The 27,109-nt window shown below is 50.9% G+C and overlaps 9 protein-coding genes across 9 annotated transcripts; 5 read left to right on the top strand and 4 right to left on the bottom strand.

Moving 5' to 3' along the window:
• Positions 1-49: 49 nt before the first annotated feature.
• N7539_006295 (NAD(P)-dependent alcohol dehydrogenase) lies at positions 50-1,345 on the bottom strand (the record flags this gene model as incomplete). Its single annotated transcript, XM_056935897.1, has 3 exons — positions 50-202; positions 262-1,125; positions 1,202-1,345. The coding sequence occupies 3 exons, from the start codon at positions 1,343-1,345 to the stop codon at positions 50-52; spliced, it is 1,161 nt and encodes a 386-aa protein (XP_056788821.1).
• Positions 1,346-1,898: 553 nt separating this feature from the next.
• Positions 1,899-3,008, bottom strand: N7539_006294 (RNA methyltransferase, TrmH family; the record flags this gene model as incomplete). Its single annotated transcript, XM_056935896.1, has 1 exon — positions 1,899-3,008. One exon carries the CDS (start codon positions 3,006-3,008, stop codon positions 1,899-1,901), a length of 1,110 nt encoding a protein of 369 aa, XP_056788820.1.
• A 771-nt stretch (positions 3,009-3,779) lies between these two features.
• N7539_006293 (uncharacterized protein) lies at positions 3,780-8,326 on the top strand (the record flags this gene model as incomplete). The annotated part of the gene is made up of 2 exons (XM_056935895.1): positions 3,780-4,115; positions 4,220-8,326. 2 exons carry the CDS (start codon positions 3,780-3,782, stop codon positions 8,324-8,326), a joined length of 4,443 nt encoding a protein of 1,480 aa, XP_056788819.1.
• A 2,100-nt stretch (positions 8,327-10,426) lies between these two features.
• On the top strand, positions 10,427-11,789 carry N7539_006292 (uncharacterized protein; the record flags this gene model as incomplete). Its single annotated transcript, XM_056935894.1, has 4 exons — positions 10,427-10,786; positions 10,851-10,917; positions 10,974-11,564; positions 11,623-11,789. The coding sequence occupies 4 exons, from the start codon at positions 10,427-10,429 to the stop codon at positions 11,787-11,789; spliced, it is 1,185 nt and encodes a 394-aa protein (XP_056788818.1).
• Positions 11,790-12,918: 1,129 nt separating this feature from the next.
• N7539_006291 (mitochondrial 37S ribosomal protein mS35) lies at positions 12,919-14,150 on the bottom strand (the record flags this gene model as incomplete). The annotated part of the gene is made up of 2 exons (XM_056935893.1): positions 12,919-13,520; positions 13,592-14,150. The coding sequence occupies 2 exons, from the start codon at positions 14,148-14,150 to the stop codon at positions 12,919-12,921; spliced, it is 1,161 nt and encodes a 386-aa protein (XP_056788817.1).
• A 238-nt stretch (positions 14,151-14,388) lies between these two features.
• Positions 14,389-15,090, top strand: alg13 (N-acetylglucosaminyldiphosphodolichol N-acetylglucosaminyltransferase catalytic subunit ALG13; the record flags this gene model as incomplete). The annotated part of the gene is made up of 3 exons (XM_056935892.1): positions 14,389-14,698; positions 14,771-14,909; positions 14,970-15,090. 3 exons carry the CDS (start codon positions 14,389-14,391, stop codon positions 15,088-15,090), a joined length of 570 nt encoding a protein of 189 aa, XP_056788816.1.
• Positions 15,091-16,644: 1,554 nt separating this feature from the next.
• On the top strand, positions 16,645-17,946 carry N7539_006289 (actin-related protein ArpA; the record flags this gene model as incomplete). The annotated part of the gene is made up of 3 exons (XM_056935891.1): positions 16,645-17,412; positions 17,502-17,816; positions 17,884-17,946. 3 exons carry the CDS (start codon positions 16,645-16,647, stop codon positions 17,944-17,946), a joined length of 1,146 nt encoding a protein of 381 aa, XP_056788815.1.
• Positions 17,947-19,877: 1,931 nt separating this feature from the next.
• N7539_006288 (NAD(P)-dependent alcohol dehydrogenase) lies at positions 19,878-21,307 on the top strand (the record flags this gene model as incomplete). The annotated part of the gene is made up of 5 exons (XM_056935890.1): positions 19,878-19,952; positions 20,041-20,242; positions 20,417-20,624; positions 20,711-21,109; positions 21,181-21,307. 5 exons carry the CDS (start codon positions 19,878-19,880, stop codon positions 21,305-21,307), a joined length of 1,011 nt encoding a protein of 336 aa, XP_056788814.1.
• Positions 21,308-24,792: 3,485 nt separating this feature from the next.
• N7539_006287 (DUF3602 domain-containing protein) lies at positions 24,793-25,290 on the bottom strand (the record flags this gene model as incomplete). The annotated part of the gene is made up of 1 exon (XM_056935889.1): positions 24,793-25,290. The coding sequence occupies one exon, from the start codon at positions 25,288-25,290 to the stop codon at positions 24,793-24,795; it is 498 nt and encodes a 165-aa protein (XP_056788813.1).
• Between the last annotated feature and the right edge of the window lie 1,819 nt (positions 25,291-27,109).

Raw genomic sequence — 27,109 nt, 5'->3', positions numbered from 1 at the left:
TCCATTCCATTCAATTCGGCGTTCGCACGTAGAGAATGACTGATGTCAGTCAAACGCTGGACCAATCAAGCACAGGCTTGATGACCTTGCCAGCGTGCAAATCCTCCAAGGCCACATGCAGCTGATCTGCCGGATAGACTTTAGCTAGTCTGTTCACTGGAAACTTTCCTTCTTCGTACCAATCCACTAATAGAGGCAGCAGCTGGGTAGATTGCGATAGGTTAACCGGGGTTCTCTCAAAAGGCATTGGAACCTACTCACCACAGCTGGGTCAGCGGCGCCTTCAACAGCGCCTACTACACGTTTGCAATTCATCAGAAGATCCAGAGGCGAAATATTCACCGACGCTGTGACTGGTGGCGCCCCAACGATTGCCAGTATGCCACCATGACCGAGCGCTCTTATGGCGGATTCCAAGACTGTACCAACTCCGGTCGTGTCAAGGATATGGTCAACTCCCTCTGGAAAAAGACTGCAAATGCCTTGGACCAGATCTGGCAGATCTTTTGTGTTCAGTGTGCAAGACGCACCGAGTGATTTCGCCAGCTCAAGCTTTGAATCGAAAAGGTCAACCGCCAGAATGCTCTCAACGCCGATAGCTTTGGCAGCCATGAGGGCAGATAATCCGACTGCCCCCATTCCTAAGATCACGAAGCGACTTGTGGGGATGGGCTTCAGCACGTTCATGACTGTCCCTGCGCCAGTGAGGTATCCGCACCCGAGAGGCGCTAGTGAGGCTATATCTGATTCCGAGAGCGCAGAACCGCGGTTGAGCTTCACAATTGAGGTCTCTGGCACAATAGCTAACTTAGCCATGCAAGACTGTCCGAAGAATTGTCCGCGAATAGGATCTCCATTGGGAAACGAGATGGGAGAGTCTGAAATAGACGGTCCGCGGGCACCGGCTATGTTGATCTCAGTAAATCGAATGCAGGACCCTAGGCTTCCTGACTTGCAAGGTCCACACTCGCAACATGTGGAAAAGCTGAGGAGAACCTCGTCGCCCTCATTTAGGGAATTTGTGTTGACACGGCTGCCCAAGCGACGAACGATGCCCATGCCCTCGTGACCCAGGACTGCAGGAAAGTCACCGACTGGTATACCTCCGGACTGGACAACGATATCCTAAAAGTCGCAAAGAGTAAGTCATTCTGATCCGGTGTGTTCATGCCTTCTTTCAAAGCACAAGGTAGTGACTGACCGTGTGGCATAGTCCAGTGTACTTGATCTCCACAAGTACTTCGTTCGCTCGTACTTCGTCCAGAATCACATCCTCGAGCAGGAATGGGGAGCCAGGTGACCGGACTACAAAAGCCTTGGTCGCTATCTGTCCGTCTGATCCCATAGTGAATTATCGGGACCCTCGGCTCAAGTCGCACTTTCCAGTGTGGATCATACAAGGACAAGAGGAAGTAAGGTTGTAAGCTATGAAACGGAGGAGGGTTGACACCAGTGGCAGTCTTGACGCCGGTTAGAATGCAGTGATGCAGCAGAGGTCACTTAGGTCGAGAGCCTGACCCTTGCTGGCATTCTGCACGCTTAAGTCATTGAGCGAGGCGCCAGACCGTGGCTTTCATTCACCACAGCGATTGCCGTGACCGATCGCTGTCGATCCCGCCGCGAACTACCCCTCACTGACAAGACTTTCGGCATCAAGATACGGCAAACGTGGATGGCGCTCATTTTCCTACAGCGAAATTGCTAGGATCAGCCGTAGAGCTGAGCTAGCATTTTCAAAGTTAGATTACCTCTCCTCAGAAGTACTTGGCCGTCAAAAGACGGAAGTGGTAGCATTCCTGGTGAGCTATGACCCGTTGGTCGTCAATTTCATGTCTATGGCCTCTAAGTCTAATATACAGAGGTATCGTCTCAAGCTGCAATATCGTACAATAATAAACCTACCAGACTCGGTCCTTACTCTTTCTGATGGGCGCAGACATGGCCAGTGGTGTCCGCAAAAACATTTCCATCAAGAGGGCCGCGGCAACGCTGACATTGAGACTGTCAATACGGGCAGGATCCGCCTCTACGCCCAGGTGGGCGCTGTGGCGAGCTCCAGGGATGCTGACGATCGAATCGGCGTGCGACTTGATATGAGTGTTCAGTCCGGTTGCCTCGCTTCCCATCATGATCACACTCGGCGAATGCAGCGTAGGCAGCACTTCTTCGCCTTCTGTTGTTGAGCGATCGAGATATGTTGCACCTGGGCCGGGAGCGTCGGCAGCGTAGAAACGCCATCCATTCTCTTTGGAGCGTTTGATGAAATCCACCTCATTGGGGGCGTGTAGCAGGGCCATATTCTCTGCTGCGCCGGCCGAGGCCTTGATGGTCACAGGGGAGAGAGGAGCTGACTGCCGCCCGGCAAAGATGATAGCGTCGATGCCGAGATAGTACGCAGAGCGAATAATAGCACCGATGTTTCCTGAATCCACAACTCCATCTAACAATAGCACAACAGGGTATCTGTGGGAACCTCGGCCAGAGCGAGAATCCTGAGAATGTAGGATAGGGATGTGGTCAACAGTCCCATTGACAGCAGCTTCTTCACGTGACTGGGCCGCGAGTTCAATGCGGAAGTAACTCTCCGAGATAGAAGTGACCTCATGAAGACCACGGATGGGAAGTCTAGGTAAAGGCGAGGCTTCAAGAACACACCCATTATGCGGACGTCCAGCGGCCATCTTGTCCATCAGCCGGTCCCAGCCAGCGAAAGCCAATTTGATCTCGATGTTCTTCGAAAGGGCCAGCTTTCGCAGGGCTGCCTTCGCTGGACCGAGATCTTCACCCGCTCGTTGGTAGAGGTACAGCTTGTATAATTTCCGCCTGCCACATCTGAGCGCCGCTTCCACCGCGCTCGTCCCATAGATGAACTCGGAGGCTGGGCTTGAGTAAGGTATTGACTCGGGAACTTTGACATTCTCTTTGACACGCTCGGGCATGCCATCCGTACGGCGATAAGAAGATGGCCCACGTTTGGGCGGCATTGGTTCTTCTGACGAATGCGACATTGGTCTCGGTCTTGTGTATCGGTCCCTACCCCTCAAATCATTGCGATCTTGGAGATCTCGTGGCATACCCCGGAATTTTCCAAAGCGCTCGGCGTTGTCAAAGTCTTGTTTGGGTCTGTTCGGTAGCCCACCGTTCCTGCTTCTTCGGTCCTCAGAATATGTAAGCGGTGCTCGGCGATCCTCAAGACGCGACCTTTCCTGTCTTCCTTGAGCACGGGGCGCCCTGTCGAATGAGCCCACGCTTTGCGACCTGCGAATGCCGCGGCCAATTGCTGAATTTAGTGACGCATGGCGTATTGTTTGGCTTGCCGACAGGTTTCTCTGTAAAAAGAGACCTTGCGAGGGGAATCCCAATCTGGGCATTTTGGGGAGCATCATGTCCAGCTGTCCGGTTTTAAGATGATCAAAAATGAGGCTGAAAGGGAACGTAAATTTGTCCCCAGATAAACGTTAAGTCTTATCGGGAGAAGATAGCTGCCGGACTAACACACAAGTGACACATCACACGACAGCCTGTGACCTTATCGATAAGGAACGGGAAACAGACGCGTCTTTCGTGTATGAATCTAGAAGTTAATTTATGATACGACTGATCGAATGCCTTACTCGTCAATTGTCCCTCTTCGCTACGACATCCGAAGCTCACCACATTTTTGTGTCGACTATCTCTCACCTGAAAATTACCCGAACTCTCACAAAAACCGCGTATGACCTCACACATGACCACTGCCTGGGCTTAGCTGGCCTCCACATCCTGCAGTTACTGCCAGGATGGAATACCCGCATACAACGCAATCGCCTGGCTCGGAAGATCCTGATGCCATGGTAGCAGAGCTGCTGAGCCAGCTTGAGAGCACGGCTCCGGATCAAGCTGCTGCTGTTCTCGGTTCTGAACCTCACTTGGAAGCCGAAGATGCGTCCAGGGCAGAGGAGAAGGAACCTCTTAAGTCAATTTCGATTGAGGTTCATGTCCCTCACATCGATAACCCCGAAGACTACGAATTTCTGCCTGGTCACTTCAGGGTCCGGCATATTCTGCAGATTGATTCAAGAAATCCAGACCGACCAATCTACACGGTTCGACTCACAAGTGGAGAGCGTGCAACTGTAGGTCTCGCGATCTCATAATCAATTCTACCTTCTACATACAATCGACTTGACTCGACCCTACATTCGACGAACTTGGAAAACTCATATTTCATTCTCAACAGGTTCCACGCGATACATTTCTGAGCCTCGAAAACAGTGCTCGGGCTTTGGATGAGTTTGTGCCGGAATCAGACTCAGAAGACGAACTGGTAGCTGTGGGGATGAAGTCCCGCTCCTTGAATCTCGGCGGTGATGGCGCCGGCAATGGCAGGCGAGGTCCAAGGTCTGGAGCATCCGCTCGGCGCCGTCCTCGTGGCTCGACTACCCGTGGGAGTTACGCAAAATACTTTCAAGCACCTGAATCCTCTAGCTCCGAAGAAGAGGAAGTGGAATCTGGCAACGAGCTTGCACGGCGCTATTCAACAAGACGCCGTGGCGTGGTCCGCGCGGGCAGAAGGGTGATCAAATCTTCTCAAGACGAAGACGAGGATGATTCTTCTGCCAGAGTAGTGTCGAGAAGCACGCGCAATCGAAGAAGTGGCCGCCGAAACCTGCGAGAACGACTGGAAGATGATCTTTCTGAGGCTGGAAGTGAGGCCCCGAAGCAGAAAAAATACTCAGGCGCCCGCGAAGCATTCCCCGAGCTCCCACGAGACGACGAGTTCCGCCTCAGACATTTTGCATCCTGCTCAACTTGCAATCTTTACGAGGACGATGATGTCCGGGGTCCTCTGGTCTTCTGCCAGGGTTGTACCTCGTCTTACCATCAACAGTGTCTGGGTCCCCGTAGCAGCAGAGAGCACCTTGTCACAAAGATCGACGAGAAGTACTTTGTTCTACAGTGTCGCCGCTGCCTTGGAATCTCGCATCAAAGACATGATGTTGCCCCCCACCTCGGCCGATGTGCTGTTTGCAGGAAGGATGGTGCGATGTCACAACCACTGAAGGAACGTCTCTCATCAAAGGAAGAACAGCAGCAACGTTTGGCAAATGGTGGCGAGGACCCCATCACCTCTGTGGATATGGCTCGGATCAACAATGTCGACGAGGTCCTTTTCCGGTGTGCGAGCTGCCAAAGGGCTTTTCATTTCGAGCACTTGAAGACGGATGATATGCAGGACACTACGGAGCTTGTGACTCACTTCACCACCCATTGGCAATGCCATGAGTGCACAAACGCGCCAGGAGATGTTGAAGGTTTAGTTGCCTGGCGACTGGAGGAGAAGCCCGCTGGCGCCACCAAATTACCCTCCGCTGAGCTCATACCCGAAGTAGACAAGCAATATCTTATCAAGTGGAAGCAAAAATCATACTTCCGCACAACCTGGATGCCTGGAGATTGGGTGTGGGGCACAACCAGTCTTCTGATGCGTCGCGCGTTCTACAGGTCTCCAAAGGCCCGCGAGCCCATCTGGACGACTGAGGAGGCAATCTCCGAGGATGATCTCCGGGTTGACATCGTCTTCGACGTGAACTTCTCGAGCGAGACGTCCCCGGAGGACTTTGACAAACCTGAGCAGGTGGAACGAGCATACGTCAAATATAAGGGCCTTGGCTATGAGGACTCTGTCTGGGAATCGCCTCCGAACATCACAGATACTGCCCGATGGGAGGACTTTAAGGTAGCTTTCCAGGATTGGTTGAATCGGGAAGCAATCAGCCCTCCAGACCGTCAGGTTATGAATAACCACCTGGCCAGTACAAGACGCCTGAACTTCGAGAAAGACTTAGTGCTCAATACCCAACCTGAAATGATTCGTGGTGGCCAGTTGATGGACTATCAGCTGGATGGCGTCAACTGGCTATACTATATGTTCCTGAAGCAGCAAAATGCCATTCTGGCAGACGATATGGGCCTCGGGAAGACCGTCCAGGTCATTTCACTCTTCGCAACCTTGATACAAAAGCATTCTTGCTGGCCCTTCTTGGTCATCGCCCCAAATGCTACGGTCCCGAACTGGCGACGCGAGATTAAGAGATGGGCGCCTGACATGCAAGTTGTTACCTACTTTGGGTCAGCCTTTGCTCGACAAATGGCGCATGACTATGAAATGTTTTCGCAGCATGGCAAAGATCTCCGTTGTCACGTCGTGATAGCCTCTTACGAAAGCATGCTCGATCAAGAGGCTGAAAAGGTTCTTAAAAAGGTGGACTGGGCTGGACTGGTCGTTGACGAAGGGCAGCGCCTCAAGAACGACAAATCACAACTCTATGGGCGTTTGAGCGGCATAAATTTTGATTTTAAGGCGCTCCTCACCGGCACCCCCTTGCAAAACAACATTCGAGAGCTCTTCAATTTGATCCAGTTCTTGGACCCGAAGAACATTGCGGACGATATGGAAGCGCAATACGGCAGTCTCACGGCTGAGAATATTCGATCTCTCCATGACATGATCCGCCCTTTCTTTCTGCGTCGCACAAAAACCGAGGTTCTCCCTTTCCTGCCTCCCATGGTGCAGATCATCATCCCGGTTTCGATGTCTGTCCTGCAAAAGAAGTTGTACAAGTCGATCCTCGGGAAAAACCCGCAGCTGATTCAGGCGATCTGCAAAAAGCAGACCAGTGAGCTGAAGAAGACTGAAAGACACAACCTGAATAATATCCTCGTGCAGCTGCGCAAATGTCTCTGTCACCCTTTTATTTACAACAAAGATATCGAAGAACAAACCCATGATCCCCAATTGGCTTTCCAACGTTTGGTGGAAGCCTCAGGGAAGCTAAAGCTACTGAAGATCATGTTGCCGAAACTTCAAGAACGTGGTCACCGAGTGCTGATTTTCAGTCAGTTCTTGGAGAATCTCGACATTGTTGAAGATTTTCTAACGGGTCTTGAACTGCGTTACTGTCGGCTTGACGGGAGATTGACCTCTCGTCAGAAGCAACAGCAGATTGATGCATTCAATGAGCCGGGTTCGCCTTTCTTCGCATTCCTTCTGTCAACCCGTTCGGGTGGCGTGGGTATCAATTTGGCCACTGCGGATACTGTCATCATCATGGACCCAGACTTTAACCCCAAACAAGACATGCAGGCACTTTCACGTGCTCATCGCATCGGTCAAAAGAATACTGTCTTAGTCTACCACTTGACGACCCGGGCTACGGTTGAAGAGAAAATCATGCAGAAGGGTAAGAAGAAGCTAGCACTTGACCATGTGTTGATTGAACGCATGGAGGCTACCGAAGACGAGGAAGACTTGGAGTCTGTTCTCAAACACGGAGCTCAAGCCTTGTTCAGTGACGATGATTCTCCCGATATTCATTACGACGCCGATTCTATCAACGCTCTGCTCGACCGCAGCCAGGCAGAACAGACCAAGGAAGCAGCGTCAGATACCCCGGTCTCTAGCGAAGCCCCCCAATTCAGCTTTGCGCGTGTCTGGCAAAATGATCGCGGCTCTCTCGAGGAAGTCACGGAAACCGAAGAAGCAGACGTTGATGCCGCTTTATGGGAAGGCATTCTTCGTGAACGCGAGCGCGAAGCTGCTGAAGAGGCGTATAGAAAAGCCGAAAGACTTGGTCGTGGCAAACGAAAGCGCGCTACTGTCAATTATCAAACTCTTCGTGAGGAAGAGGACGATGATGCTGTTGGGGAAGCCAGCTCGGCTTTACCTAGTCCTGTCAAAGCACGTCGAGCTCGCGACAACGATGCTGATTTTCACAATATCGAACATCCTCATGATAGCGACTCTGACGATACAATGATGGATGGAGACACAGCAATCCGACAGACTGGATCCACCAAAACTGCACCATTCCAGCGCATTCAATCTCCGCCGGCTGAACCCCAGCCAAATTTCGATTTAGATGGCGCCTCCGACTTGCTACCTTCTTGCATCGCTTGTGGTCGATATCACTTACTTGGTCGATGCCGACTAAAAACGGCCGGGGTTGAACACTGTCCACTTTGTGGCTTAGCACACTTGGGTGGGCGACGTACTTGTCCCCATCTCCACTCGGAGGACCAAATCCGCCTCATGGTACAAGCTCTCAATCAAAGCCCTGAGAATCCAGAGATGGTCTCCTTTGCGAAGAAATATGCCAAAGGTATTCTCGGTCATCTGCAAAGTAGTCGCAATAGATTGTCACAGCCCATTATCCCCGTGCAGGCTCCGCAACCCCGTGCTCCTGAGCCCGTGCCCGAGCAGCACCAAAACCCCATGGCTCATCCTCAGCCACAAAGCGGGACAACTAGCTCCCAAGCTTCTTGGGTCTTTGATTTGACTGACTGAGTCACTCTCATTTTTGGTGCACATAGGACCTGGCATTTGCTTCGATGTGCACCCGAGAGTGTGCATGAAAGTCTTGAATTTCTTGACCGTTATTATGGATACACACCCTGGCAATCTGAATGTGCGCCGGGTTCCCTTGACGTACTCTTTGCAGTTGGCGCTTTCCAACCTCGTGAATGTTCGTCTTGGCTTTCTGGGTTCATGCAATCCTTGACTCGACAGTGTTTTTTCCTCTATTTTCCCCCACCAGCGATGATTTCAGATACCCACTTAGCTTAGCATGGAAGCCCCATTTTGCTTGGGCATTGGATTATTTACATGATGATAGTCAATGACTTCCACGTAGATCTAAACGGCACTAGTTTGCAAGCCTTCAGTCTAGTCCTGCGTACTACAAGCGATCAAATGAGTCTCATCCCTTACTATCTGTAAATTATTCCAAAAGTCTTGGTAAAGCACAGCCAGAGGTGGGCTCTACCTGAATTTTTGAGGCGGGCGTTTCTATACGCAAGAAATGTCTACATGCTTCAATCTAAGCCGACCATAATGAATGAGCACTTTGATCCCATAAAACATTCAGTTGAACCGAACTCCTCTCACATGTGAAAATACGGCAATGATATCTTAGGAGAGATGCAGCAATCATCACCGATTCAGCCGAGTTGCAAGCTCCTGATGAATCGGTGTTTGTGGCAAGAGGAGAAGAGCTACCGGGGTAAGTAGCCTTCGAGATGGGTGGTATTGCACGTCTGGAGTGACAATGATGTCTCGGCTTGTAATCAACTTCGACCTAAAATGAACTATGACTCATTGTATGGCTTTTTGATGGTCTGTTTGCAGCATCCCTAGTCCCATTGAAGAAATTCAGCGAGTCTAATACATACCCATCGTCGTCCTCGTGTTCTCACATATAATGCTGCGTAGGCCAGCATACCTAAATATGATCGACATCATACCCAGCTAAACTCTCTGACTCTTGATCCTATATTGCCAACTCTCATGAACGACAGCAAATAAGGAGGGTAAGTGGGTCGTGTTGTTCTTATACTATGAACAAAGGAATGCGTCCAATAGCACTGGCGGCTTTCACTGCCAAGTGCATATGAAGGCCTTGCTGGAATAAGCTACAATTAAACCCCATATGAGATGCACATTAAGCGACGCGCCTTTTCTCAGTTCATGTATTGCGCTGGCCGATAAGAATTTGTCTTGAGCTCTGACCGTACACGACCGCTGAGAAAAGTTACCGATCTGAACCCATATTGAGCCCTCTCTATGTGTGACGTGAAGTCGACATGAAGTGGAGGCGTGGCTCGGTTGATCCTAAGTGGCAGCCACAAAACATTGCCATGTTTTGATACGATGGGAGGCAGACAAGCTCTTTCAAGCTTTGCTTGGCACAAAGGCTATTGTTTGGGACATATCGAAAGTAGTCGAGGTACATCAGATCATGCAGACATTTCCATTTTAAGGTCAAGATAGATAGGTCCCTGAAGTAGGTTCTAAACACTTTAGACCTCAAAAGGCCAGTAGGGTCGTGTTTGCTCGACGAGATTCGGAATTCCCCACGGGCTAGGCTGACAAGCCCGTGAACCGTATGCCAAATTTTCCATATCCGATTGTTTTGGTTCTGCCGCCTTCTGTGTTGACATCGTCGCGAGGTTCCAGGAAGTGTAGCAAACAATCAACATGCTAGCAGACTAGTGCGTCTTGCCTTGGGTATAAGAGTCTCCCATCTTTCACCTTTCACCTCTCTTCTCCTTTCCTCCCTCCCTCTTTTCTTCAAACCGATCCTTTCACTTCACTTTTCAAGTTTAACATCCTTGCAGCTTAACAGCTTTCCAAGTCATCTTTCTCTATTCACGTAACATTTTCAAATTTCAGTTCAACACACGTACACTCACTTGTTCCACTGCTGAACTTCTTTTTCATCGATCACTTCCAGGCTTTTCTTCAACAAGAAGCATCACACATATCCTACCCCCTCCAATCTGCTTGTTGATTTCCAACCTCAACACTCCTGTTGAACGGTACTTTTCACACATACACTCGCCCATCCTACCTTGAACCCTTTTACTCCACCTCTAAGCACCTGTCAAGATGTCTCCCACCCAGCAGCATTCCACTATCCTGTCCCGTTTGAATGACAAGGGAGCCCTGTCCTATGTCACTCGCCCTGACGGAAGCATGTCACTCATGATTGCTCTCGATGATCTGCCTGACAACATCAACATCGTAGGCCTGCCTCGCAACTTGAAACACTGGCAGACGCAGGACATGATCGACCTTGGTTTTGCTCCACGTCGCGAAGAACCCTGGCGAATCCAAATGAGTCGCAACAGAGACATGGTGAATATCCTGGAATGGGTGACTGCAAACTCTCGCAGTGTCCCTGATCGCCATGTCAATGCTGCCCGAAGCATCATGGCCCGAGGACGATCCCAGGTTGCTGGCGACGTTGTAAGTCAACACATCGGCCATGATAAGACACAAGAATATCAACTGACTCAATCAGCGTCTGCAGAGATCCGGCCAGAAGGTCTACTGCAACTATTGGGTTGCAAATGGCCAGTGCATGTTCGTGCAGCAAGGTCCGTTCCCATGTACACTCGTAGCTTTTCACGACTTGGACTGACATGAATTCAAGGCTGCCAGTACAAACATGAGATGCCGAGCACCATTGAGACCCTGAACAAGCTTGGCTTCACGGAGATTCCGTACTGGTACCGCGTCAAGTACGGTGTGCCAGCCCTCAACCCAGACAACGAGGGCTTCGACCCGGACAACCGCCGTAACCGAAAGGGTAAGCAGCCTGTCCGACGAGCCATCAACAGGGCCGTCGCCTCTTCCATCGAGGCTGCAAACTCCTCGGAGGAATCTTGGACCTCCCCTGAGTCCAGTCCCTCTCCCACCGGACTGTCCTTCAGCATCGAGGCCAGCAATGCCCCTGTCCGTCGTGTCGACAAGCCCGCCAAGCCCACCTATGTCGACAAGGCCACCGATACCGGCACCGACAAGGCCACTGATAAGGCCACTGACAAGGCCACCGACAAGGCCACCGACAATGTCAACGGAAAGGTCAACGGAAAGGCCACTGACAATGCCAGCAGCACTGGCACCGATGATGGCAGCCCTGCCAAGGGCTTCGTCGACATCTGGGGCCGTTGGGTCAACACAGGAAGTGAGGACTACTGGCAGAACGGCGAGTACAGCCGAGGTAGTGCCTCTGCTGCGGACTGTAAGATACTTCTTAATTAGTTCCGGTGTTGTTTTGCTCATTCAGCTAACATCCACAGCTGCCCGGGTCACTCCCACACTCGCTGAACGCGAGTACTTCCGTCATGAGACTCGTGAGAAGCTCAAGACTTGGAAGCTCCTGGCCGGGTCACAGGCTGTCGGACCCAATGAAGACCTCCGTCATTGGGGGCCCATTGGTCAGCCTGTTGTTCGCAAGGCCAAGTAGTCCTCGCGCTTGGCACTGACTGGTGGCGTCAACGACTCTCATCTTCATCTCTGTACGGAGTCACTTCTTTACGAAGTTGCGTTCACCTCGGATCGTGGATGGTCACCTGGCAGTTTCTTGACGGGCTTTGGATTTCTTTCCGTTCTTGTTTGAGTATTTCTTAGCGTTTCCTTTCTCTGTGTGTAGTTTAGGTTTCTGGGCACATCTTGGCGTTTGTGGACCCATGTCCTTGTGCGATATTTTGAGGTTCCAGGCTTGTAAATGTGACCCCTTAGATTATTGAATGCAAAGTCTTGCAACTCTGTCCATAAAATTGCTTTTCACCCACGTGTGCAGTCATTGTCGTATTGATATCGGCTGTGCTCGACATTGGTATCCATAAGAGGATCTTTACCTCGACCGAAGGATTATTGAGTGAGGCGCCAGAGGAGCAAGAATGACAATCATGTTTTTGAGGCCTGAAGAGTTGAAGGGTCTATTGGCATGGCCTAATTATTAGTACAGCCCACTTCTGCAATCGGAAGTGATATCAATTTCGCTCTTCGAATGGAGGTTGGAGAAGGTTTAATCAAGGACGAGTGGGCGATGCTCTGATCCTCTTCATCAGGCTCATAGGTCTGGCACGCATCAAAGACCTTAATTACTCTTCAGTACTAGGAGAAAAGCGAGAAACTCCTTTGATAGTTATTGCTTTTGAAGAAGAGAGTTGAGATGTAGAAGCAAGATGTACGTTAGGTTAGACTTTCGGGAATCCGATTGGCGTTCCGGGTTGCCGAAACTAATGACACAGTCCGTTGCGATTGGTCATGGGGGCCCACCCGTAATTGAGAGAATGCATGAGGAATAAGGTATGAAACAATCTAAATGTGCAAGCTGTGGCAATGAACATAGAGAAGAAAGACACCATAGCTGTAATTTGAGCTTTGTGGAATGGATATATGAGTTGCTTTAGGTGGTAAGGGGGAAGGATTTGGGGCTATAGTACACTGAAGAAAAACAAAACAAGACCCATCAGACCTCCCAGATTATGCGCCCGCGCCTGCAAAATGTCCGGTCGCAAGTTTTGGTCATACAGTCAAAGAAACAGACCATGCAAAGCATAACTGTACATTGTGAAACCTCCGACATCTTATCGGCGAGCCCCCTTCTTCGCGGGCCGTGCTCCGACCTTGACGGCAACCTTTTCGCGCTCTTCCGCGGCGCGAGCCTTGAGTGCCGGATTCAGTTCGGGGAGTGTAAGCACAGCCTCGGACACAATCTCATTACCATTCACAACAGCTTCGCGGGAAGCTTGGGCATTCAACCGCTCTTGGCGGCGTGCGGCCAGTTGCTCCCGGCGCTTTTCCGTCATGTTCCAGTCTTCGGGGAATTGAAGGCGGACCTTGGGCTTGTGGTGGCGCAGGTCCAGAGGGATATCGGCAAAAGCATCACCCTTCTTGGCTTCCTGGATGAGAGAATTGACCACATCGGCCAGGTAACGCTTGTTCTGAGCTCGCGAGGCAAATTGCTCGCTGGACATCTTCACAATGTCGGTTTGCGGGTTGTATCTAGGCCCGACCAGCTTCAAGAAAGTCTGGCGTTGAGCCTCGGTAAGATAGGTAGGGGTCAAATCACGGGATGCAAGTTCAACCACGACCTTGGGCTCAGCTGGATGTTGCTCGCCCATGTAAGTTGTGTAGCGGAAGCGAAGAATGTGAGTCTTGGGGGGGAGCGTAAAAGATTTGGCGAGTTCTGCCGTAGAAATTGGAAGTTAGTTTTGTGCAGCATCCAGAGTGGGCTCATCGCGATCCGATAAATCTTACTGCTCAGCATCGGCATGTCCCAAGCCGTTATACGAGCATACTCTCGCATTTCACGGTGCAATTCCATCTCGGCGTGTGCCATTGAAGTGATTTCATCATCTTGGATATCTTCATCGCCGTCCTCGACTTGCGCCATCTCATCGGCATCGTCCTCGGCCCAAAACCCCCGGATTTTGGTTCGTACGTCCTCAAAACGAATATCCTCCTGCTTGTCGATTTGATCAACTCTTTTTTGAATCTCCGCAAACGCCGCGGCGCGCTTCTCGAGATTGTTGAAATCGGCCACAAGGCGCTGGTTTTCGGCATCAAAAGCGGCCCTGTCCTCCGGCGACAACATATCATACATAGACCGTTCTTCTTTGGTCAAATGATCCGGGGTATACTCAGGAGCTGGGGGATAGTCCTCTGCCTTGAGGTCCTTGGGGGGCGGAGGGATGACGGGATCTTCGGACACGAATCGGAATGGTGAGACGGAGAAAGGTCGTCTATAGATCGAGCCTGGCCCCCTTGGGGCCAGGTTGCGGACTGAGCGAGTCAATGACCGAGCAACAGAAGCCATTGTGGTGGGCGCGATACGACACAGAGAGAACGCACGTCGAGAGTATCTTTGGTCGATGTTTTCCGACCTGGGGCCGCTGCGCACTAGTCCGCTTTGGGCCCCACACGTGATATGTCTGCGACAACCATAGTAGCAAGAGCATGAAAACGACCTTCAACTATATCATCTGAACACACGCTTACTTTCATTTCCTCTTCCTCAACTTACTAACCATCTTACTGGGTGATCACTCGATTTGATGGCTGTGAAACTTTGTTTCGTGACGGTTGGTGCGACCGCATCATTTGAGGGGCTCATTCGAGCGGTTCTCCAAGACTCATTCGTGGCCGAGTTGGAGAGGCATGGATTCACTCGTCTTTTGATTCAGCACGGTAAAGGCGGCCAAGAGCTGTTTGATGCTTATCGCGCTGAATATGAAAACGGTCAGAAGCGCCATGGCCTCGAGGTTGGTGGCTTCGACCTATGTCCGGATATGACCCCGTACGTCAGTATGGTACGAAAAGATGAGGCGAACTTTCAAGAGCTTGGAATGATGATAAGTCATGCTGGTATGATAATCTTTGTTTCTGTAACTGTTTGGTATTGAATGTACCTAGCTTTCTGACGTACTTCTACTACAGGGACTGGGTCCATTCTGGACGCTCTGCGGGCTAGTGTTCCACTGGTCATTGTACCCAATCCCGATCTTGCGGACAACCACCAGCAGGAGCTTGCTGAAGAATTAGCTGGGCAAGGTTACGCCATTGTTGGAAAGCTCGAGTCAGTGCTGATCTACCTCGCGCCTGTTGACCTGTAACCTTTCAATCTGACATATGATAGTGATCTACCCAGTGTGGTTGCCAAGGCCACAAACTACGGCGAACGCGCACCTTATTTTCGGCGAGAAAACGAAAAACCATTCGCGGTCATGTCGGATGAACTCTCGTGGACGGAGGATTAGGATGCCGCTGTGTGTGTCGTGGTGTTTGCAAATTGTAGCGTTGATGATACCCATGTTATGGTTGGTGCTGGAGTGTAAGGAATCTGCGCGGGATCAGGCTGCAGCCTCTCCTTTGTCATATTAATTTTGATTAGTTGTTTGAACACCGTTGGATTTTTATGGCGGATTATTGTCTACTCTTCTTTTGCATGCATTCAAATTAACAAATAGCACAGTCCTCTGCTGTGTAGTAGGCTCTAGGTCTTCTGAACAACTTGCTTTCTGTCATGTTCTTCCACCCTCCTCCAGATCTTATGAGGTGGAGGCTGGAACCAGGTATTCGGTGATGATTTGTAATGGAAGTTCTAAAAAAGTACCTGGGCCAACATTGCTAAGCCCGAGACTATTGCAGTGACTGATAAGTACGTGTCATAAGGTAGGTTTTTAGGTACCGTACACCTTCAGCTCATTCCGGTCGCTACTTGTCTGTGTTAACAGTGGACACTAAACAGGACCTAGCTTTGATTTCCTGAGGCGTAGGTACAGCCCGACAACTCAGTTGAATGGAACTTTCTTAGTCGAGCGTAAAAGTCTCGCCCTACCCGGATGATAATATACAAAGGATCTCTAGATAGCCAGGTGACCTTTTGCTACTATCTCATACTTGGCCTGGTGGACATACGCGTAACGCCCGGGAGTAGTCGGATGGTCAGACTCTATGGGTAGCTTGATCAAAAAGCCCTAATAAACCAAGTAGAAAAGTAGAAACATACCAATACTTGCTTGTGCAAGCGAAAGTCAAAGAGTAACTATAGTTTACTACTAGCATGTTATGGCTAGACTTCAACATAGATAGTAAAGGTCCTCGGATATGTGGCTGATTACATGGCTTTTGCTCAAGAGCTTTACACCTACCCTAATAGGCTCCATCTGAGGGTGACGTCTTCATGTTTTCTGGTTGTGTTTACTTAGGTGTGAGAGTAATAGAGTACCTGGTAGCACGGCGAGGAACAGGCGGAAATATACCTACACATTGAAGGTGCCTCCTAACTTTAATGATGGACTAAGCCCAGCTAGTTAAAATGAGACCTGATCTCCAGCTATGGTGCGAGGAGGAATCGTGATAAAGTTGTATTAGCCTATAGACAATCTAATTGATCCCAGGAGGGACCTCAGGAATGACCAAACAATATTATAATCAGAAGCTCTTGAGCGCGCAAAAGCACAGGATACTTCATCGATGGCCCTGGACGGAGATGCGTGGAGTCGAGTGGACACGAGGAGACACTCGGATTGGCCCAAGCTTCTTGTTGACAACTCCTAACGCGAAACCGCAAGATTCACGCCCCAAACCACGTTGTCTGGCCCAGACATACACAACTTCTCTTCTCGCCTCTCAGCTTCACCATACTCGTATCTTGCTTGCTTGGAACCTGCTTGATCTTGCGAATCCTCATTTCAGGTCGCAGGGCCGTGTCGCCTACTTTGCGCCTGGACTTTCGACTCCCCCGATCTTGACCCCGAACCCCCGAACCCCCCGAATTCCCCCAAATTCCTCTTACACCTCTCCCCGCAATGGCAGAGGCAACCCTTCATAATGTACCGATTGTCATTGACAATGGCAGTGGAACAATTCGAGCCGGTTTTGCGGGCGAGGAAATCCCATCATGCTATTTCCCGTCCTTTGTTGGCCGACCGAAACACCCGCGGGTGATGGCCGGTGGACTGGAGGGAGATTCATTCATCGGCCAGCGCGCGCAAGACCTGCGCGGTCTTTTGAAGATTCGATACCCGCTCGAGCATGGCATCGTCACAAATTGGGAAGACATGGAATCCATATGGCACTATGTCTACGAGAACGAGCTCAAGACCCTCCCTGAAGAGCACCCCGTGCTTCTGACTGAACCACCTCTGAACCCTCGCGCGAATCGTGATATGGCCGCCCAGCTCATGTTCGAGGCATTCAACGTGCCTGCTCTGTACACATCTATTCAAGCGGTCCTGTCACTATATGCGTCAGGGCGCACGACGGGTGTGGTGCTGGACTCGGGAGATGGAGTCTCTCACGCGGTTCCCGTCTTTGAGGGTTTCGCCATTCCCAACAGTATCCGGAGAATTGATGTGGCCGGTCGCGATGTGACTGAGCAAATGCAATTACTCCTGCGCAAAGCTGGCCATGTCCTGCACACTAGCGCCGAGAAGGAAGTGGTGCGAATGATCAAGGAGAAAGTCTGCTATGTGTCTCTTGACCCGAAGAGGGAAGAGAAGGAGTGGATGAACAACTATCACAAGTCGGACGCAAAGGGAATCGATTACACATTACCCGACGGTCACAAGATCAAGGTGAGATGCGCGTGCACCTGTCATGATAGACGTGCCGCACCATCACAGAAGGGAACTGTCTGTTTAACTGACTATCATCTGTCTCATAGATCGGGCAAGAGCGATACCGTGCCCCTGAAATCCTGTTCGACCCCGAGTTGATCGGGCTCGAGTACCCCGGTGTCCATCAGATTGTACAAGACGCCATCACCCGCACTGATCTCGATCTTCGCAAGTCATTATACTTGAATATTGTCCTCTCGGGCGGCTCCACGCTATGCAAGAACTTCCCCGACCGATTGATGCGCGAAATCAAGAGACTGGCCGTGGAGGATATGAAGATCCGAATCTCTGCACCGGCAGAACGCAAGTACACAACGTGGATCGGCGGAAGCATTCTCGCCGGTCTCAGCACATTCAGAAAGGTATGCGAAGAAGAGCATGAGTTGTGCTTGTTTCAAATTCAGTGCCACTAACATTCTTCTTCGATAGATGTGGGTGAGCGCGGATGAGTGGCATGAAGACCCCGAGATTATCTTCAAGCGATTTGCCTAGCCGAATTCGTTTATTTCGAGCGGACGAACAGGAAGTGGGACTCTCTTCGACAAAAACCCTTCGCCCTGTAGTTCTGCCCCCCCCCCCCGACATGGTCAATCCCAGTACCGTCCGCACCGTCATCGCGGCCAGAGCCTGACAAATTCCTCGACATCTGCCGTGTCTCGGCTGTTGCGTGCTGGGACGTAATGTCGTTCTGCGCGCCTTTGTAGCGACGGCATCGCATTCCCCCCTGCATGAGAGTAGCAGCGTGAGATGGAGGATATATGTGGTGACCTCTCCTCGAGACTTTTACTGTTCAATAAGCCCAGGTCGTGCCTGTGAGCGTTGATACCCATTGCCCCCAGCCCATTCCACCCCATATCTAAGAATCATCAGCATCCGGCCAAATAGGATCCATAACGGCAGCCTGTCATCATGCGCAAATACATTCCATGTTCACCATTTGCCTTTTGATAATAAGACAACCTTGGAAAAGGCTTGCACAATTTTTGGGGGGTTGGGGCAAGTTCCACGCTTGGGAGGCTCGATATCCCCCTCAAACGACACAGACGGTGAGGAAATCGAAAATAACTACCAAAATACGTAATCTTGGTCGTTTAGGCCTTCTTACCTTCTTACCTTCTCCAGAGTGAAGCATCGCGATCAGTTCATGACGATCTCGTGCTTTGCGAGCAATCGGTTATCTCAAGCCATGTCGTCCTTGTATTTGTAGGACTTGTTCATGACAGGCTGAGATCGCTACAAGATCTTCTCATGCAGCACTCTCAGCGAGCAGACGGTTATGACCGAAACGATCGGGCGCGCATCTGGATATCAACCCATCGACGAAGAAGTGCCGGGTCCGTGCAGTCCGATCGGTATCTGTAGTTCTGTACAGCCTCTGGTCGTGTCGGAGTCCGGGACACTTGCCCAGACATCCTTGTGCAAGTGCATACCCGAGTCAATGTCATTCTACAGGCCCGCGATCCATGACTCGGAGCAGTTCCAGTCAGCCCGTATCAACCGAGGAATTATCCGAGAAGCCAAAGAGACGAAGCCGATTCGCAAGTACTCAGCCGTTCCAAGGCATGATTCGGGCCCTCTCGGCCGACTTCCACTTTGGACAGGCAAAAGAAGAAAGTCAAATCCGCGTTTGCAACCCCGCGATGGCGGCGAAACTGCTGTGGTGATCCCGTGACTTGATTGGGTGGGCTCTGAACCGACAGCTTGGTTTCCGTCTCTCTGCATCGTGGAGTTTCTCCGATATGGTGACGAAGGGCTTCAGGCTCTGATCTTGAAGAGATGAGAGACGTACTTGATGTACGCGGTGAAGACGCCCACTGCGAGTCGTCTGGAACAGCCACCAAGTATCTCAAGCCCGGAATAGTCGAATGCGTGCGAACATCGCAGTGGCCGTCTGCCCAAACCATGCGCCGACATCCACCGGCCAGCCAGGGCCAAGGCGGGCTGTCACCTCAAGCTTTTGTGTGGGGGAGAGTGGGGTGAGTCTGTCCACGATCGAGCCAGAGCAAGGAAACCCGAACGATTCAATTATCCGATCCATCCTCACGACCTCGACTCGAGCAGACTTGTCGATGATGTCACTTGGGCCAACTTTAGATTCGCCTCTCCGGCGATGCATTGAAACTTCCTATCAGCGCTGTGATGAACCAATGATAGACCCTCGAAGCCCACATTGTCTGCTGGAAGACCGCGATTGTCACCTTTGACAAGCACACTTTAGCCAAAAGAGGACTACGCCATAGCCATGCGACGGAGGTCAACGGAAAACCTGGAACGATGACTGAACAGGGCGAAGCTTGGTGGGAGAAGTCCTTTTAAGAGAGGCATTGATGCCCATTCCATGACTTTTCAGTCCACTACCAAGTATTATTACTTTTTTTTTTGGTTTCCCTTACGCCGCTACATAACACATCATAACCAGCATAATGGGTTACCCAGAGACATTCGAGGGCTTCATGGTCCAGTCCCACGAGAAATGGAGTGACTTTGAGAAGAAAGATGTGTGTTTGATCAATACTCTACACCGAAACTAGAAGAGACAACAATTGTGATTGAGGATCCGGGACTAATTCATCATTTGCGACCCAGTTCAAACCCAAGCCCCTCGGCGAGCGCGACGTCGAGATTGCCATTGAGGCGTGCGGTGTCTGCGGAAGTGACGTTCACACCATCACCGGCGGCTGGGGTCAGGCCAGTCTCCCCGTCTGCGTCGGCCACGAGGTGATTGGCAAGGTCATCAATCTCGGCTCCAAGGCTACCACCGTCAAGGTCGGTGACCGTGTCGGTGTCGGTGCGCAGGTCTGGGCCTGCTTGGAGTGCGAGGTGTGCAAGTCTGGCAATGAGAACTATTGCCCTCATCAAGTTGGTCAGTGACAATCATCAGCCGGGGGCGGTTTGTGTTGGAAGCCACTATACAACCTTTGTTGAAGAATCTCTCCAAGCTGACTCTATGGGAAAATAATAGACACCTACAATGCCACATACCCCGACGGGTCGATGGCGTATGGTGGCTACGCTAGTCACATCCGTGCCCACGAGTACTTTGTCTTTGCCATTCCCGAGAAGCTGGAGACAAGCCTGGCTGCGCCTATGCTCTGTGCCGGTATCACCTCTTACAGCCCTCTATCGCGCGCCAAGATCGGTCCCGGCAAGACAGTCGGTGTCGTCGGAATGTAAGGCTTTTCAGCGACCCCAACCCTGGTCAAAGCTCGCGTCTAGGTGAAAAACAAAAAAAGCATACGCTGACACGAAAATTTAGCGGTGGTCTGGGACACTTTGGCATCCTCTTCGCCGCGGCCATGGGCGCCGAAGTCTGGGCCATCTCTCACTCCCCCAAGAAGGAGGCCGACGCCAAGTCCCTCGGCGCCAAGGGCTTCATTTCCACCAACGAGAAGGGTTGGAATGAGTCTCACAAGTTCAAGTTTGATTTCATTTTGAACACCACCGATGCTACCGACAAGTTCGACATGGGCGCTTACTTTAGCACCCTCAAGGTCAACGGTACCTTCCACACCGTGGGTATCTCTGACAAGCCCTTCCCCCCTCTCAACACTCCCGACTTTATGAGCACTGGATGCTCCATCTCCGCCAGTCACATTGGCAGTCGCGAGGAGGTTCAGGCTATGCTGGACTTGGCTGCCAAGTCGAACATCAAGAGGTAAGTCCGAATAACTCCGTTCCGCATTGACTCTGTGGTGCGATCGCTTATCTGACATCTTGTGTATGTAGCTGGGTTGAGACGATCGACATCAGCGAGCAAGGCTGCAAGACTGCCGTCGAGAAGGTGTACAAGGGTGATGTGCGATACCGTGTTACTCTTGTCGGCTACGACAAGGTCTTTGGCAAGCGGGCTTAGATTGTCTATTTGAGGCCTAACCGCAACGTTGGCCTTGAAACGCGCCTCAATGATCATGAATGATGGACTCGACGCGCCTAATTGATACGCACTAAAGTACATAGAGTTATGACAGTATTCGTCGGCGCGGGGGTAGAGGCGCCGAAATGCAGAATAATGAATTTATCAAATACATGATGTGATCAACAAAATCATTGGATTTGGGTTGAGAAATTGTGTCAAGAGACCTACTTGTATTGCTGTGCATTCACTATGTTTGACATCTCGTTAGAGGTTTCGCGAGCTGCAGGTGGTTCAGAATCTCGACTGGGGCATCTCGATCTCATGGAACGAGGTCATCCTTGAGTGGCAGGTAGGACGCACCGGCCTGCCTCCTTCTCCCCTGTTGTAGGCCCAGCAGTCATGTTGATAGAATGGAATCCTGCTGCCGAACTTTGCAGGTTTTGCTCTTCCTTTCTGTCTTTCCTTCTTCCTTTCTGTGTCTATCTTGCATCCTCGCTGATCGCCAATACAATTTTTTCTCTCTCTTTACTTTCCGTGCGTAGACCGGGCCCAGCTGGTCCGTCGTCAAACCTCCAGTACGTCCCCCCCCATGATCAAGCCACTACAACCTGGCTGGAACAGTCGAGCACGATCCGATGTCAGTTAGGAGGCCATCAAATCTCTGCAGATTAGCGAGGGATTTGGCCTTGATGACGGGGGAATGAACCGTCATGATCTGTTCTTCCTTTGCATAAGATTTTGACCCCCCGACTCACCTACTGTATGGTGAACCTTTTTTCTCAACAGTCCGGTATCAATAACGAGGATCTGGGCAAGCAGTGGGCAAGCAGTGCAGTGCAATGAATGCTTCAATTTGAGGAATCATTGAAGATGTCAGTCAATGATATCTATGTTGTTGTTGTTGTTGTACTAAACGTTCTACCAATGGCCAAAGTGGAAGTATTACCAGATCTAGTGCCCTTACACACTGGGGGGCGAGTCTCTAAGTTAAGGGATCCACAACCGAAGACCGCTTCCTCTTAGTAGTACGTTCCATTCGATGACCTTGAGACTCTTGGACCTGAACCCTAGTGTGCTTGAGAAGTTGAGGACATTTCTGCTCATCGTAACGTGTGAAGAGAACCATTCCTTTCAAGTCAAGCATAGCGAACCAGGTCATCGACAAGTTGTTCGCTTGGGAAGATGTCGTGAGTTACAAAACTTGCTCTGCATGGGTATACCGGGCCTTGACTAGGATTGCATAGGCTAGCAACTACTAGCTGGTAGGTAAGCATCTCATCATCTAGACTTCTAGAGTGAATCTCGAGTGGTAGGTATCGCAGATCACAAGATGCAGATAATTATATGGTATCCTCGTGGCAGCCATGTTAGACGAGGTTAGTACCTAAGTAGTAAGGTAGTAGTAGGTAGTAGGTAGTAGGTACAAGGTATATGTGGGATGTTAGTACCTATGAACAGGTAGGTACTAGGTAGTAGGTACTAGGTAGTAGGTACTAGGTAGTAGGTAGATACTAGATTTCGACGACCAAGTCACTTCTACGATCAAAAACTACCCATCTATGGAAGAAGAATTCTCTATTTCACATTACTGCATGTTAACTTGGTAAGTGCATAGTGCATACCATGCTCCGCGCAAAAATAATCTTCAACCCCAGTCTTATTCCCATCCAATCCCAGAGACCGTCGTCAAGAATTTCTCTCTTCCCCCTCCCCACATCATCGTGAAAATTTGCAAATCTCCAAAGGACTCAAAAGCCCGGACAACTACCTCTAGAGGCCATCGGTCAAGATTCATGATCCAGGAGGAAGCGGCCGAGTGGAGACCCGTACCCGCCCTGGGGGCTGCAGGTCAAGGTCGAGGTACTTTTCATCGAAAAGATTTTTTTTTTTCCCCCACGGTTCACCGCGCTAGTGCTGGACTGTACTATAATATTCCTGAAATACTCGTGGAACTTGTAGGTGAACTGGAGGACTGTCCTAGTCACCGGCGACCTCCTAAGAGTAGGTCGAGATATGCATGGATTCAATGGAAGCAGTGCTGGTGAAGGGATCGTATCGATTCTCATACTGTTGTTGTCGAGGTGAAGAATACCTCAGGAGAGGAGGAAGAGGCCAAAAATACCTACAGAGTGTAGATCCAGAAATGGAAAAAGAGGAAAGGGCGGAAGAGTCTGCATCATCGGTTGGAGTCGCATATCGACGGCGATGACGGTGCCTGACCACCGTGGCGACTCGGTGAGTGGCCTGGCAGGCCATAACCACCCAACTTACTAAGAAGCGGGAAGCCTCATGAGTGATGACTCCTCAGAGTCGCTGCCTGACTTGAGTGACTGAGTCAGCTCGTGGCCACCGGTACGGCACCGCCGGACGTCGCCATGGGGGAAGTGGAGCCCCACCAGACGATGAAATTCGATCTTTAGTGCAGACTGCAGACTGCAGACTGCAGCCACATCGTCAAACTTCAAGATGTACAATACATTGCATGCTGGGACTACACGAGTATACACTATACACTATACACCCGGACATCTAGTAGTATTACGCTTATGAGTCATTGGTTGGAATATGAACGATTCATCAGCCTTGGAAAAAGCCAGAGTCTAGAACGACTCGGAATTTCATTGTGTATTGTGAAAAGCCCCAAAGCTAGGAAGTAGTAGCTTGGGTATGTGAGTAGCCGTGTACTGTGTAGTGTGTACAGCCTTGACAGTGCTGGAATATTGCACGAGAGATATGCAGACGCGATTGAAGGGGACGGGAGAGTTTCAACTCCGGTGGATGGATGCAAGATGCCATGTCCGAGGTCTATGACTAGAAAGCAGAACAGAAAAGGTGCCTCCATGAGGCGCAATCCGGTGCAGATCTAAATCATAAGAACTAAAAGCAACAAAAGAAAAAGGAAACCACCAACAAAGTGGTTAGGTTCCCACCTTGCAAAAAGATGCAATGACCCATGTAGTGTGATACACACATGAGGCCAAGGTCATCAACCCGTCCAAATTACAGGAATCCGGAGCGCATCCAAAAGGAGAGATAAAAAAGGGACAAGGGGAGAGGAAGAGGACCCTTCCATAGAGCAGAGTGCGCGAGTGGTTGTTGAAATAAATGGAAGATGGCGAATGCCGTCGCGGGAGCGGGGGGTATCGAGCGTCGCAATAGTAGGGATAAGAAACGTTGAGGATTAAAAGTGCAAAGTGTTGAAAAGCGCCAAGATAGCAACCATGAGATGATGAGCATCTTTCCCCTTGCCCTAGCGAGAGGCCTCTGTGAGGAAGAGGCAAGTCCCGGTTCGCGCAGCATTAAGAAAATTGGTAGGCGGTTGGAAGCCCCCGATGGAGTGAAGACAGGCCAATATAGCAGCGGGATGAGAAGAACAGCAAGAACTTTTTTTTTTGAAGGAGGTAGGTCGTCGTGAATGTCGTGATGGTCGTTAGTTGCGAAAGCAAAAAGGGCGCAAGTTGTTTCCAAAGGGCGACGGCCGGCTATGAGCTACCCTTGAGCTTGCCCCAGCCCTTCTCCAGGCCACGGCGGGCCATGTCACGAGCCCGATCTGCCACGGAGCCGGTACTGCTGGTGGTGTTGGTGCTGGTAGACGAGTACTTGCGAGACAAGCTGCAGTTGGAGGCGTCGTCGCTGTAGATCATGTTGCCTGCACCGCCGCGGCCGACGTGATAAACGGGAGCAGCGCGGCGCAAGTCACGCTCCAACTCTTCGTCAAAGCTGAAAATGGCACGCTCACTGCTGCTGTGGACATTGCCGGCACCACCGCGGCCGGTGGTGTAGGTGGAAGGACCGCGAGAGTCCAGGCGCGCCAGGGAGGCCGGACCTGTGGCGGTTCGCGAGTCGGTGGTTTTGGTGTTCTTCAAGCTGATGACATTGCCGCTGCCACCACGGCCGGTGTAGAGGGCAGGACGATTTGACGAGGGCACAGACGGGTGTGGCTCGATGACCCGATAGCTGGCAGTCCTTGCGGAAGGCATGGTGGGTGTCTTGGGTGTCTGTGTAGTTGATATGCGGTTTCGAGGAAGATCGTCTGGGAAGGATCACGAAATCCCAAAGCTGCTGAGCAACTGGTCAATGTTTCTAGATGGGATCTGCGCGAGAAAGGATTGCGCAAGAGAGAGCTATCGAAGTAATTGTGTTCAGGAGATTAAGAGAATTTGGAGGGTTGTAGTTATGGATACGATCGTGAACCATGGCGGGGAGCAAACAGTTTTATAGATGGCGCGCCGGTCCTTGCAGGCTTTGTGGGAGCAAGTGGCCAGGCACACCATCCACGGGTCACACGCTGTTTGCGGGTGGGGCTTTTTTTTTTTTTGCGCCTGTGGGGAACTTTTTCCTAATTTCTTTTTTCTTTTCTATTTTTTTCCATCGAGCTGTATGTTTTTTTTTTTCTGATTAATTTCTTTCATTGTTTTTCTTTTTGGTTATACCTTCTCGCATTTTCCAGGGATTCTGAGGACTAGATCTAGGCTCTTTTCTGATCTTTTCGCTGCTGTCGAAAGATGGACCAGGTTTAGTGTCTACTGTCTAGTATCTACCAGCTGGACTGGCCTGGCGTCATGTGTTCTCAACCCGGCAAGATCGAAGTGGCAGGCGTAGGTAGGGAGAACCTTGAGGCGCCATGGTCAGGTGATGCATCTTATAGTTGACGCTCCAAGAACATCCGGGGACGAGGTCTTGATCGAAGTTCAATGAATGATTGTTGAGTACCCTGTGATGCTCGACCGTGTTCTTTCGGTGCCCTTTCCCCATTCGAATCCACGGGGTAACATGGTTGGTCCTGTATGTCTTGTTTTTTTTTTTTTTCGATTTGACGCCCATCTCATGCGCGCGATTCACTGTGTAGTTTGTACAGTTTGTCACTCCGTAGTGGTCGTCGTCGTGACCTATCTAACAAGAATAATGCCTCACCTAAGATGGGCCTGATGGTTGCGTTGTACACAGTACTGTAGTAACCCTACTCCTATTAATATGATTATTCTTGTGATTACTGTGTTACTCCTGTCGTTACTGTAGTAATGTCCCTCACTCCATCGACAACCATCACACCTCACCACGGGAGCGTCATCAAACCGATCATCTGACCTCCGCGCGCGCGCGTTTACTCGGCCCTCCTCCAACCGGGCCCCAACGGGGACGTAACAGAAATGGTGCGGCCCACCAATAGTGCGCCTCGGCGGTGGGAAACAGGGATGCCAAGCGGGTCGCAGTCGAGGGGAGTCGAGGGGGCGCCGCAACGAGGTTTTTATTACCCCCAGGAAACCCGCCAAAGGGCGCCCTCAACCGCCAATGTAACCCGAAACAGAACGAGAGAGAAAAGAAAAATGAAAAATGAAACGAAAAGAAACACCTCACTTGGGGTCAAGTCTCACCGTCACGTCCACTGACCAGAGCGGGATGGATCACGATGTCTGCAGGACTCCTCAAGTCCTCTCCCAGGTCTCTCTTGACTGCGTATGCGGATGCGACGATGCGTGACTCGCGTTCCTTGAACTTTGAAGCCCCCGTTCACCGTCTCCCCCGCACCCTCGTGGCTGGGCTGGCCATTCTTACACTTGCCCTTCCGGGGTGCATCTCTCTCTCTCTCTCTCTCTCCGTCTCAGTTCTCCCCCGTTCTGGTTCCAGGGCTCCAAAGCCGTGCATGAAAGAAATTCCCTCTTTGGGAAGATCGTGAGGCCCCCGTGCTCGCTGGGCGTGGTTCATTTGGCGCATCGTCGCCATCACCTGATGATACACGGGCAGTCTGAGTCTACAATCCAGCCCCTAGTAACTCTAGCGTCTACACTCTACGTCTAC

This window comes from Penicillium diatomitis (assembly GCF_028827545.1).
Source record: "Penicillium diatomitis strain IBT 30728 chromosome Unknown utg000008l_segment0_segment0, whole genome shotgun sequence".
NCBI classification, from domain to species: Eukaryota; Fungi; Ascomycota; class Eurotiomycetes; order Eurotiales; family Aspergillaceae; genus Penicillium; species Penicillium diatomitis.
This window is presented reverse-complemented; position numbering and strand designations above follow the sequence as displayed.